This window comes from Venturia canescens, chromosome 7, assembly GCF_019457755.1.
Source record: "Venturia canescens isolate UGA chromosome 7, ASM1945775v1, whole genome shotgun sequence".
In the NCBI taxonomy this organism is placed as follows: Eukaryota; Metazoa; Arthropoda; class Insecta; order Hymenoptera; family Ichneumonidae; genus Venturia; species Venturia canescens.
The window spans coordinates 9,901,832-9,914,990 of NC_057427.1; the positions used below are offsets into that span (position 1 = coordinate 9,901,832).

General features: G+C 40.0%; 2 protein-coding genes across 3 annotated transcripts; both read left to right on the forward strand.

Moving 5' to 3' along the window:
- Positions 1–35: 35 nt before the first annotated feature.
- Positions 36–2,399, forward strand: LOC122413083 (TBC1 domain family member whacked-like). 2 transcript variants are annotated; one of them, XM_043423194.1, is made up of 4 exons: positions 36–118; positions 502–1,069; positions 1,669–1,938; positions 2,118–2,399. In XM_043423194.1, the coding sequence occupies exons 2-4, from the start codon at positions 854–856 to the stop codon at positions 2,229–2,231; spliced, it is 600 nt and encodes a 199-aa protein (XP_043279129.1). In that variant the 5' UTR covers positions 36–118; positions 502–853; the 3' UTR covers positions 2,232–2,399. The 2 variants fall into 2 exon arrangements, with proteins under 2 accessions (XP_043279129.1, XP_043279128.1); XM_043423193.1 differs by having other exon boundaries at positions 883–1,069.
- Positions 2,400–2,893: 494 nt separating this feature from the next.
- On the forward strand, positions 2,894–5,235 carry LOC122413668 (TBC1 domain family member whacked-like). Its single transcript, XM_043424174.1, has 4 exons — positions 2,894–3,035; positions 3,367–3,928; positions 4,547–4,816; positions 4,994–5,235. The coding sequence occupies exons 1-4, from the start codon at positions 2,944–2,946 to the stop codon at positions 5,108–5,110; spliced, it is 1,041 nt and encodes a 346-aa protein (XP_043280109.1). The 5' UTR covers positions 2,894–2,943; the 3' UTR covers positions 5,111–5,235.
- The last annotated feature ends 7,924 nt before the right edge of the window (positions 5,236–13,159 follow it).

Below are 13,159 nucleotides of genomic sequence, written 5' to 3' on the forward strand. Positions count from 1 at the left end.
CTGACGAATTTTTTTAGTTACTTATTTAACGACATTGCTTTCGGTTGCTGCGTTACGAGAATCCAAAGACTCCAACTACCATGGAATCCGATGAAGGTCCATTTTATAAACCAGAAAGGTTCGAGCTTTGTATTTTACATCCGAAATCTATAAAAATTATTCTTCGTTCCCTTGTCATTCAATAAATGAATTTAGGGTTCGAAACCAATTCCTATTTGTATGAAAGTGACATTTTTTTCAAATATTTGGACCATTTACAAGGTCTAAGAGCGTCGTTTTGACTTTTTTGTGTCATTCGAGGGGCGCAATTATTAAAAAGTTCGTTTCTTTTGTGAATTCGATTTTCATCAAATTTTGAATTGGTGTTGCCTTTACACACATTTATTCCTTTTGATAATTCCTTCTTTGATCATTTTAACAAGTCTGAAAAAGTGGACTTGGAAGTGTGTGAAAAAAATGCATGCAGTTTGACATGTTCGTTTGATATTTTGCGTTGCGCAGCCGGGAAAAAACGTATTACGAGTTGCAGCGAATAGAAGAGAGATGGAAAGTAATATTAACTCATTGGACGCCTTCGATGATGAATAACAATGGAAGATATCAAGGAACTTTGCATGATAGGAATTCCACCGACGGTGAGACCACAAGCGTGGTTTTATCTCTCTGGCGGTCGCACGTTGATGCAAGGATTGGAAAACCTTTATGAAGACCTAAAACACCAACAAGGAGATCCAAACACTATGAGAGAAATCGAGGCGGATCTTCGTCAGCAATTCTCATATCATATACACTTTGGGGACCAAACACCTGGACGAGAAAATCTGTTTTCTGTGTTAAAAGAGCTTTCTCCATTATGGATAACGGCATTGGATATTTTCGCAGCCAAGGAAACATCGCAGCTTTGCTTCTCATGCAAATGCCACCTGAACCGGCCTTCTGGACTCTCGTCGCTATCACTAAAAACCATCTTGCTAATTACTCCAAACGTAACGCGAGTATGTTGCAACGAGATGGACAAATTTTACAGGATCTCTTGAAACGAGAATCGCTAATCGCCTACAGTCATCTCGTTAGTACTTCATATATTTTATTATTTTAATAAATTCCCACTATTTTCATCTAAATTCATTTGACCAAGCTGTGAAACAAAATCAAACAAATAACTTGGATTGATAGCTTAGTGGAAAACTATTTTCCTGAGTTTCCGATCGTTCTTATCAATCGAATTGAAATTCGTTGACCGGCTGGGCAAAATACTGCACGCAGATATTGGTACATGAACTATACAACGCCCGAGGGATATTCATGGGAAAAAATTTCTATGAAAATTTTAGAATTTTTTAAAAATATTTTGCAACGCCATAAAATAAATTGTGTTACTAGGTTCGTTTAAATCACGTCGAGTTCGTACTGTATTTGATTGTGAAATTTTTCACTCAACGCCCAAAGTGAGTGCTGAGTTATCGAAAATTCTCACACCATAGCGTCACATCGTTTGGTGATCGCTTTGAAACTTCCCATTCATAATTGTCTTTGTGAAACCGATGCAGTGTAACTGCACTTTTCAATACTCCTCATGGATGCCACGATATTTATGAAAATTTAACAGATTGAATTTCCACCTTTTTTCATTTTCCTATTCTATTGATGAATTTTACTCTTATTTAGGAGAAACTTCAAATCGATCCGAGGTTATACACTGTCGAATGGTTCTCGAATCTGTACACGCTAACATTGCCTTATGGAACTTTACTTCGAATCTGGGATATGTTTGTCTACGAGGGACGCGCAGTGATCTTTAAGGTTGCTGTCGCTTTGATAAAAGGTTGTCTCGGAGGCATGTTGGTAGAAAGACGTCGATTCACGCTGAGCCAAACTCTCGAAATATTGAGGCAACCGCCCGGTTACGTAGTTGAAGAAGAATCGTTAATTCGCGAGGTAATTGTTCACGATAATTCGTCTCCTCCAAGATAATTCGAATTAAAACAATATTTTCGAATGTAACGAAAAGTAGTTTGCACTTCATCGTATGAATTGGCAAAGAAAATTCGTTGGAAAATTATTATTGGATTGTTTTTGTGATTTCGTAAGATCGTTGAAAAATGGTTATATTACAGGTTCGAGCCGTGGTCTTCAGCGACGATGTTTGCTGGCAGCAGAAATCCGCTGGGCAATCGCTCAAAAGACAAGCTGAGGATTCGGGTGCAGAAGTCGATCCTAAGAGACAGTAAATTTTAGTTCGGCCTGGGGAGGAGTAAAACGGGCTGCTTGTTTCGGGGAATTTGTGACTTTTTAAAACTTTGGTCATCAAACTACTTTCCTTATTGTGTTAAAGAATCGATGAATAAGCGAAAGTCAAATAATTTTCGCAAATGTCTTGAATCAATAAACGGACTCAATACCGATATCGACCCAATGTCTTCATTATTTTCAGAGATTCGTAAGATTCGTCATCAAATTATTCGCAAAGTTAATTTCTCGTTATAGCAAACTCGAAATCTGCACAAATCTCACATTTGTTTATCATAACGGTTTTTTATTCTTCAGAGAATCGCACGGTCGCATAACGCGACGTTGATTTAGAACGCAATTAGTAGCCACGCGACCAATTTGAATAGAACAATCACAGCGTACTAATCTTGTTGTCGGAATAATCTCATCGATGAACAATCGTTTAGCATTCATGAGTAACAGAGTTATTGTTTAGTTGCTACACAATACTTCGGTTGAAATTATCGTTTAGAAAATTGGCAGAAAATGCGGGCACACGAGCGAGGTATACTGAGAATTCATTACAGTTATTTAGAAAGATTTGAACATTTTTGTCGAATCCGATGTTCTAGAGACTTCGGTCTTTGGCAACATATAAAACGAAGTCTGACGAATTTTTTAGTTTCCTTTACGGCATTGCCGGAGTTGCTTCGTTAGGAAAATCGAACTACCATGGACTACGACTCCGACTCTTACAATGATATAGAAATACGGGAGGAGAACGAACCTGGATCCGATCACGGTTCATCTTCTATCTTAGAGAGGTTCGAGATTTGTATTTTTTCGCGTTTCTACAAAAACCTTTTAATTGTATCAGTCTCATATCAGTTTATTCAAAAATAAAATGTTTTTTGAATTCGCAAACGCGGCTGGAACAGTTTTATGGAAATTTCCATGTGTTTTGAAGTACTTGGACCATTTAAAGTTTTTAGGGTCATCGTTTTGGTATTTTTATACCGCACGAGAGACCCAACTTTCGAAAAGTTCATTTTATTTGCGATTCCAATTTACAATATATTTCCAAGGTTAACTGGAAGGTGGACAAAGAAAATTTGTACAGTTTGAAGCGTTCGTTTGACATTTTGTATTTCGCAGCTGGGAAAAACGGCGCCAGTTGCAGCGATTAGAAGAGAATTGGCAACCGCTGTTAATGCACTGGAAGTCCGAGATGGCGGATGACAATCGGTTTATCAAAGAACTTTGCAGGATCGGAATTCCACAAACAATGAGACCATATGCGTGGTTTTGTCTCTCCGGTGGTTACACCTCAATGCAAGGATTGGAATATCTTTATGGAAACTTGACACGCCAACAAGGAGATCCAAACATTATGGAAGAAATAGCCGGGGATCTTCATCAGCAATTCTCATCCCACAAAGACTTCGGGGACCAAACACCGGGACGAGAAAATCTGTTTTCTGTGTTAAAGGCTTTCTCTCTTATGGATAACGGAATTGGATACTGTCGCGAACAAGGGCCCATTGCCGCTTGGCTTCTCATGCAAATGCCAGCTGAACAAGCCTTTTGGACTCTCGTCGGTATTAGTAGATATCGTTTCGTTAATTACTGCAAAGACAAAGCGAGAATGTTGCTACAAGACAAGGAAGTTTTATTTGACCTCTTGAAACGATATTCGCCGATCGCCTACAATCATCTCGTGAGTACTTTTATTATATTCTTTTAGATATACATCCCCATACGACCGACATAATTCGAAATCAATCGAATTACTCAATGTCTTTGAATCAATCATATATTCGTCTTCGAAATATTTCACTGCAAATCCACATTTCTGCAAATCCATTGACTCGTATTGCGTAACAAAATGGAATTCAATGATTAATAGTTTTCGATAATATAATTTTGTTCATTTTATTAAAATTAAGCGAATCTTCTATATGGCTTCAGTCTACTCATATCACTGCTAATACTTGAGCCTTGTAGTAATCAATATTATTGGCATATGGAAAAAAATTATTTCTAATAACTAAAATTTTCCATATGTAATCCTTTAATGAATATTCGCACTGAATTATGAAAATGAAAAAAAGTCAGTCCAATGATTCACGTAGTACCTTTACGAAAACCACGCTAAATCAGGTCGACAACCGACCCTGAAATTTTACACAGCCCTTTGTTAAAAGTTGAAGTACAACATACAACATTTTTTTTTTTTAAATCTTATAAACTGAGCCTCACGGTAGGATTACCTTAAACCGATGCAACGTTAATTTTTCTTTGCTCTTTTTTTAACGAAGCAACTATTGTTTTACAGGTAAAGATAAAAATCGATCCGAGAACATACATAAGCGAATGGTTCTTGAATCTGTACACGCTAACTTTACCCCCTGAAACTTTACTTCGTATCTGGGATATGTTTGTCTACGAAGGACGTGAAATTCTCTTCAAAGTCGCTCTCGTATTGATAAAAGGTTGTCTCGGGAGGCCGGAATTAGTACAACGCTATTTTACGATCCACGAAACTCTCGAAATATTGAAACAACTGCCCCATCACGTTGTCGACAAAGATGCCTTAACTCGCGAGGTAATTTTCCACAATAATTTGCCCCATTCCAAGTTATATCGAAATCAGGCAACATTATCAAATCCAACAGAAAATAGTTTGTGTTAAACGATGCAAATTCGCGAATGAAACGAGTTGAAAAATTATTAGATTTTTCTCGCAAATGCGTAATATTATAAACGAATGGTGTTCTCACAGGTCCAGGCAATAGACTTCAGCGATGATAGCTGGCAGGGAGAATCCGCCGGGCAAGCGCTCAAAAGACGAGCTCAAGATCCAGCTGCAGAAATCGATCCGAGAAAACGAAAGCTGTAAATCGAGGTTAAGAGAAATGAGCTTGTTTGAAAAAATTGATGATTTTGTCCTAGCTCAGTCATTTAACTTTTGAAATGTTGGAAAAATAAATGTTGCAAATTAATAAAGAGAATCGATGCCAATAACGACGTATGCGAGTGGTTTTATTACATGGAGAGATTCATCTAAATCTAAACCATCACATTATGAGCAAAAAATATTTTGTGCCTTACACACGCATCTCTTCATCATACCTGTTCCTTATTTCGGAGCAAATCAAATCGTTCGATATCGACCTTGACCTTCTTTATAGTAGCTGACGCGATTATAACGCTGATTCAACAATCACTGCGAACTAAACTTGTTCTTGGAAACATTTTATCGAAGAACAATCGACTAGCACTAGTGACTAAGAGAATTATTTTTCAGTCACTGGAAAATAAATCGGTTTTAATGGTTATTAAAATTAATGCCAAGAAATGCAAAGCACGAGTTGAAAATATATTGAGAGTTTGTTTAATTTCTTTACAAAATTTACACCTCAATGCCGAATGCTGTGTTGTAGAAGTTTCTGTTTTCGCGAACCCACGAAGCAAGCTCCGATAAAATTTGTAGTTGCTTCAACGGAGTTGTTGGAATTGCTTTGTTAACAAAAGTTGAAGAAATAGCATTTTCAGAAAAACCTTTTTGTTGTCTCATCGTCGAATGAGTTCATTTGAGGTGCAAATGAAATTTCTGTTAACACGAATATAAGCTTTTTTCAAGTTTTCCTTTCGTTATATTCGAACCAGTGAAATTTGAAAAAAAAAATTCGTACCAATTAATTGCCATTTATCATTTTTTTAAACTCCCGATTGAAAAAGACGGGAGTTGAAACTACCCGAAAGATTTTTCTCAAAATGCTCGAAATATGACAAATGCGTTGTGACGTTACAAATGCATATTGATCAAAGGACACCAGCGTCTGGATTACGTTTTGATATTTTAGGAAAATATATTCGAATAAATAACGAACCCTCTTACGATTCGAAAAGCAATATAATTTAGGAGATGTTGTCGTCTCGCCATAAATATATGGCGTTCTAATTAAGGTGCTCTATCAGTTGCGCGAGTGCGAAAGAGATAACTGCAAAATGGTTACACGGTTTACTCGAACATGCTTAATTTTTTGAGAAAAATACAAGTTACACCTTGTTCTTTGATAAAATGAGAATAGCGTGTACTCATATTTTCTTTCAAATATTAAAAGCTACTTAAAATAAACCGCGCAACAGGTTTTTTACCGACTGAACAACTGATCACCTCAATACATATTTTTGATGAATTTGTTAACCTGGAAAATCTACTTTACCAACGAAAGCGAGGTAGCTACGTGTAATACGATAGAAAATTTATGTGGTAGAAATGTTTTCTGGTAGATTTTTTACGTGGTAGAGATTTGTCAAATCATTTTTTTCCATGGTACAAAATCGTTGCGATTTATACGTTTACCGATAAAAATGTTTCTGGCGGAATGTGCTGAGTTTTTACAGTTGGTGGTGGATTTGTATAATGGTAGAAATGTTTCCGATAAGAAACGTCGATATGTCCGAGAGTCTTTTTCGACGACACAAGATAAAGCAGATTTCATAAAAATCGTCGCTCGCTGACGTTTCTTTTTCCAGTATATTTGTGGGCAGATGGCGTTGATTGTAAGTTTGAATGAGCGATTGTAATTGAGATCCTGAACTTTTCGAATTCCGTACTTTTATACTTCGACAACGCTCGAGTAATAAATAATAAAGTTTGACTCGAAGTGTAGCCGAATGACTTGACAGCAACCAATTATAAAATATAAAACGACGATTCGGACGAGAAGTGTTGAAAAGTCGAAAAATTCGGAGCCGAATTGATTTTTTTATTGGAAAAATCAAATGGAAACGAATCGTCAAGGGTGATGTAAAGAAAAATTCTCATCATTTCGACGGTTCGTTCGCCGGTCATGGTCGAATCTCACCGGACCTTCGAGTTCGTAGCTGCTCAGAGAATATTTTTTATACGCGCAATATTCGATGGTGCTGTACACCGTGGTCAGACGCGTCTGAGTATGCGAATTAGATTGATCTCTATCATTCGATCGTCTGGCCGTCGTCTCGACCGTTCATTGGCAGCGGACAAATATTATATTTTTCCTAGAAGCTACCGGTGATATCGGTTTATACCGGTGGTGCGTGTAAATATACGACATTGAAGGCCTCGAGATAACTTTTTCTGCATTCATGACTTTCAATGATATTTAAGACAAAAAGAAGCCTTCCGAGACATTTTTTGAGAGCAGTGATTGCTGATACTTTTGGCGAATTGCTATGGAATGAGAGCAAAACGACGAGCAGCATGACGGCTCGAGCTGTCCCGAATTTAATCATTTTTCACGCTATTGAAGTATCCTTTTCACTGGCACGACAATTTTAGAACGCTCTTGGCGTTATGCACGAGTTGACCGAGTCCCGAGAGTCAGCGTTGTCCCACATGCTGCGGAGAATCCCCGACCATTTTTCCTTCGTTCTCTCCATCCGATTTCCTCAATTTTCATTCCTTTTTAGCGAAGCACAAAAGTGGTCAATGGCGTGGCTACGCTTCGCGTTCCACTGACTTCTCATAGCTGCGGGTCAAGCGCCCATAATTTATGAATTATTGTTACGCATACGTACGCGCGGGCCGGCGTGCCGAGTCGGTCGGACTCGAAATTTTTCGTCGTTTCCCAAAAAAAAAGGCCCTCGGATACCGTTCTTTCCTTGTTTTTTAATGCTTCATTGAATTTTCGTGAGAAAGTATCGTTCGTCCGATCGATCAGGTTCGAATTCGATTAGAAAGTTGTCTTCTCCCTCGTACCAAAAAGAGATATTGGGGTGGGCAAGAATGGAATGAGAAAAGCATAAGTCGGACGATTAACAGTTTCGAAATTCGCACAGGTTGTACGCTTGCAGTTGTTCCTCGGGGCAGGAATCATTTTATTCCTCATTTTTTGGTAGCTGTTGCTTCGTGTAGCGGGTGCGTGTGAAACTCGCTCGAGTTTGCTTGATTGAATGCGGATGTGCGTGTTGGAAAGCTACGCGAAGCTTCGGAGATGGAAATCGGTTGCAAAATTATAGAAGCCCTTTAATTTCGCTTCTGCTATATGAGTTTCTCCGCTGTGGACGTACACACGTGTACATACGTATGCGAGTGTACGTATGAGAGCGAGAGGGAAGAGACCGCTAATGCCCTCCCACGATTCTTATCGGCGAACGACCGGGGTTTCCGCGAAATTCAACCGTTTCGCGATTAGGACACGGTACTCAAATGTTATTTCTCGTCTCCCTCGTTTTACCGAACGCTATAAGCCTTTCCCCTCTGGACGTATGTATTCGTGTATATTGGTAGCTGCCTTTTTTTACCTCCTTCTCATCCCGCTGCCACCTCGAATGGAATGGAAAGAAAAAACGATGCCACCCTCGCCTAGACGCACCAGACTGGGTTATTACCCGAAAGACTGCAAATTCGACACACGCCTTTTCAATCGTCACGCCAAATCGTACCGAATTTCCTTTTTTATGCGCACGTTTTGACTCAGACTCGAATCCCTCAGCGACGTTTAACATCCGGAGTTACTTTGAGGCTGTTTTTTTGCGCTCCGAGAACGGGGAGCCTCGAGATCGATTTTATTGATTAACAAAAGTTGTGAGACTCGTGAAAATCGTTGAAAGAGGTTCGAAGAGCGTGAGGAAACGGCGGAAAATATCGCTCGGTAAAACAATGGAAAAAAATACCGCGATTCGTTAAGTAAAAAGCGACGCAAGTGAGAAGCTCAGTGAATTTACTTTCATCAATACATTTAACGAGATCTATGAACAACTTTATCCGTTGCTCCCGAAGATTCTCACCGCTCATTTTTCGTCTACGCAAAATGTGTTTAAAAAAAGCTCTCGTACGGGAGACGTCGACGAATTTGTCACGGAAGGCTCTCGAACGTCTGGCCGAGATTCTGCCGGATAAGAAACCGAATAAATATTAAAATTCGGGGATTAGTGCTGGCGGAGATAAACATCAGAGCGTGTACGCGGGTGTTTTTAAGGCCTCAGCTGATGCACGTTGATGCAAAAATGCTTCGACGCTCTCTCCCTTCAAATTTTATATGCCGTGTAACTTCCATCGGTTTGTGCACACACCTCCTGGTTAAAACCTCGTACACTTGTCTCGTCCCTCCCTCGCCTTTTCTTTCCCTACGATCGCGTAATTATATCTTGTAAAATCGCATTAAGGGAGGCCCGGGTTCGAGCCGAGACCCAACCCAACTCTCTCGCTCTCTTTCTCTTTCTCCCTTCGATGTATCTCATGCATATGGGCAATTCCATTCCGAAATTTTTCAGTCGCCGCGTTTACTTTTCAATCCAAAATCACTTTTCCTCTCGCATCAATATTTCAGTGTTCTATTTTCGTTTGGAAAAATATGGTGACTTCGACACTTACATTTTCACGTTTAAACATCATTAAACATTGATAAGTGAAAAGGAGGTCCCGGGTAACATTTTGACTTCTAGATACACAATTATAAAACCCATTGATTACTCTAATTATCGATCGCACCTAACGCTCGCATTCGGAATATCAATAGCCTAGAGCCTCGGGAAAGATATAAAAATGAAAAAATTAATTCTGCGTCTCCATTTTCAAAGAAATCGTCACAAACTTTTACTACCTTTTCATCTCTCTGCACCTCAGATTGGAACCTTGTTCCTTGCTATCACGATTAAAATGACAATCGAACGATTAACAGAGTAATGAATAACTGAAGAAAATATAAATCGATAGAAAGTCTAATCGACAGTGAACTTTGCAACGTCCAACGATTCCCCTGATTCTCCAATTCTGTTACCTGCTTAATCTGCACAATCGGTAGTTTTTCGGTCTACACCAATGATTCCCGTGAAATATAAGACGAGTGAATTACAAATGTTATTTTCGTTAATTTCTTTGGACTCGAACGTCGCAAACTTCAGCGTAGTTCGAACATAACACCAAACCACCATCGCCAATCATCCTTTCTTTTCTAATAAGCATAAAAATTGAAGAATCATTAAAAAGTCACTCTCTGTCCGTCCATATATATCGACAACTCCATGAACAATGGTCCCCTTAATCTTAGCGCTCATCACCGGTGAGTATCGCGTGGTTTTTCTGCCGTTTCTGTGGGTGCACTCGTAGCCTAGCTCGTAGGTAGGTAGGTAGGTTGTTCGCTAGTGAGATCGTTCGCAATGTCGTATCGGCTTGCATTCGTGAGTATGTGACAGGTGAACAAATGAATGTGTGTGTGTGCGCGCGCGCGCGTATAAATGCGTAGGAGTGTCGTACATACATAGGCCGCTGGTAGTATAAGGGGGAAAGACATTTTACGGGGTTACCAAAGTCGTTGTATGGCCTCCCCAAGCCCCATAAGGATAGCCCTCAGGCACGCACCCTCCTTATCGTGCGTATGCACTTTTTTTCTCTTTCGCGTTGTTCGATGTGTTGTTTCGCTGCTTTTTTTTTCCCCCGGTGTTTTTTTTCGCCAATGCGTGCGGTGCAGCCCTATGCAGTGAAGGTGAAGGGGGCATCGGGTAACACGGGCAGGCAGCCAGCGTGTTATACACCTCGAGCGCACCGATCGCCATCCCACTGTATATATGTATTACGACACATCGCACAGTCTCCCCATTCTCGATCCCCCTTTCCATAGAACAATGCCTGCTTCTGGGCCTATATTCGTATGCACGTATGTGTGGATTTACATATGTATGTATACGCGGTTATTCGTACGGGCAAAAGTAGCTGGAACAATTTAATTTGTTCGCCGAAGCTAATGAAGTTTCCTATCTTTTTGAAGGATTATGGAAAATATCGATGCACGGGGGGTTCTCGGGGCATTGGGAAGGCGTTTTGTGTTACTGGCGAGACTCGCTGGTCCTGAGCTTTGTTTCGAGTGTTCAATAATTATTGGACTTTTGACAGCCGTTGGAAACGCATTTTAGTGGAAACGCGTCGAAGGCACTTGTCGTTCTTGGATCATCGACAACTTTTATCCCAGGATTTACTTTTCTTTAACGCCACTAATGGAATCGTCGATCGCTTTTCATTCGTGTTATAGAGTTTCGAGTCTTCGGGACGGAACATACCGCGAGTCTTGTACGCGGATCTAATCCTAGAGTGGTCTAGAAATACATCACCCTGAGTTGATTCAAATACGCGACGGGTCTCCGGCTCGCGATTCCGTTGTCCCTACTCGCCCGACAACGAGCCACCGAGTTTTCGCTGACGATCGATTCTTTCACTGAGTTCGATTGGGAATATCATTCGTTCGAATAGCATGGAGAAACAAAGATTCTTCGCCTCTCAATTCACTATTTTGTTGTGTTTTTTATTCAGTGCTAAATCTCTTTCACACGTCAAATCCCAGTTTATAAAACTATGCGACTTCCCGCGAGCCTTTTCTTCGTACCAGCACAGAAAACGAGATCGTACTTCACTGTTGAACTTTTTTACAACCGATTCTCAGTCCGATTTCCTTTTCTACTTGCATCCATGCTCGACGGACTCGCATTGGCATCGCGGCGATTATTTATCGTCGGAAAAAAACGATGAAATCTTTTCAAAAACTCCAATTCGTTTCCAATCTTTTTCCAAAATGTCTCCACTCAAAAGCGACCCGAAGTGTAGGCTTAGAATTTTTTCAAACTTAACGCGATCAATCATCTTTCAACATCACCGAAAGAGAGTGGTGCTGCTGGGCTCAAATAAAATGATCTGCCGAAATTGATCAGGCAGCGCCGTGCACAGTATTAACTGCACAAGACAATGCACGAGAAAAAAAAGAAGAAAACAAAAAAAAAATCATCACATTACGATGCGCTAGTGGCAATAAACACTTTTGATCTCCCCTCCCGCCCCCTTCCCCCGAGCTTTTATGACTCATAATAATACGTATTAAGCGAGAGGTGATGGTGCCCATAGTTCCCTATCTGAAGGATGGAGCGAACCCGGTCGATCGTATCAGAAATTGGCTTTTGCCTCGTTGAAAAAAAAAAATAAATAAATAAAAAGTACGAGAAGTAAAAAGAAGGAGAATGAGGAAAGCAAAAAGTAAGGAACATTAATAGCAGTATTTATCCCATCTGGGAATGAAAACTGGGCGGTGGGCACGGACGAAAAGTTATCGTGATTCTTTCGAGCCTTTCGATTTTGGCGAAAATTTTGGCCTCATCCCTATATTTTTATGTACATGTACGTTTATACGGACGTATTTATGTATGTATGTGTTTGGATACGTGTGGTGAAACGACATTTCGAAAGTAGAATGCATAATTGAGGGAAGGGGAAAGTAGAAAGGGCAGGAAACGGCCTAATTTTCGTTAGCCTTTTCAAAAGATACGCTCTTCTGACTCCAAATCGGTTATGTATGTTTATGTGTCCACAAATATATGTATATATTTAATATTTTCGTATATATAAGTATAAAAGGCATGCCGAGTTGAGCTGCACACTCGTAAAATGCAAATTCAAGGAAACGACTTTGAGTTTGTGCCTTTTTTCAGTTCACTCCCTCCCTCTCTCTCTCACTCTCTTTCTTCGACTTTTGTTTTCTCTCTTTTAACTTGTTTTTCTCTGCCCCTCTCTCTCTCTCTCTCTGTCTCACTTTCTCATTCTTTCATGTTTGCCCTGAGGTGCTTACGCGATGAGACGATGATGCTTGCTCAGGGTGGCGCTTCGAATGGGTCGTAAAGCGTTTTGCGGCAAAAGAGAGAAAGAGAAGGAAAAAAGACGAAGCGAAACGAGCAGCAGCCCCCTGACGTTTATTCGCCAGCCCGTTAAATGCAACGATCGTGTCAAAGCTCCAAAAGCTTCGCTGATCCTTTTCCCATAAAACTCACAAAACTTGGCTGTTTTTTGTATTGTTTTTGTTTTTTGGGAAATACGTGGTTATGCATGCGCTCTGAATACCATTTTATTCGTATTTTTCGAGTTGCTTTTTTTCACATCACAATGATTGATTATTCTTCGTTATTTAGTCACCTTCAT

What these genes read in the sequence shown, in the direction of transcription:
- LOC122413668 (XM_043424174.1), top strand. Translation starts at nt 2,944, where the DNA reads ATGGACTACGACTCCGACTCTTACAATGATATAGAAATACGGGAGGAG. An exon ending in TCATCTTCTATCTTAGAGAG is followed by an intron (nt 3,036 to 3,366) that starts GTTCGAGATTTG and finishes TGTATTTCGCAG; the next exon opens with CTGGGAAAAACGGCGCCAGT. An exon ending in CGATCGCCTACAATCATCTC is followed by an intron (nt 3,929 to 4,546) that starts GTGAGTACTTTT and finishes ATTGTTTTACAG; the next exon opens with GTAAAGATAAAAATCGATCC.
- LOC122413083 (XM_043423193.1), top strand. Translation starts at nt 81, where the DNA reads ATGGAATCCGATGAAGGTCCATTTTATAAACCAGAAAG. An exon ending in CCATTTTATAAACCAGAAAG is followed by an intron (nt 119 to 882) that starts GTTCGAGCTTTG and finishes ATATTTTCGCAG; the next exon opens with CCAAGGAAACATCGCAGCTT. An exon ending in AAGAATCGTTAATTCGCGAG is followed by an intron (nt 1,939 to 2,117) that starts GTAATTGTTCAC and finishes GTTATATTACAG; the next exon opens with GTTCGAGCCGTGGTCTTCAG.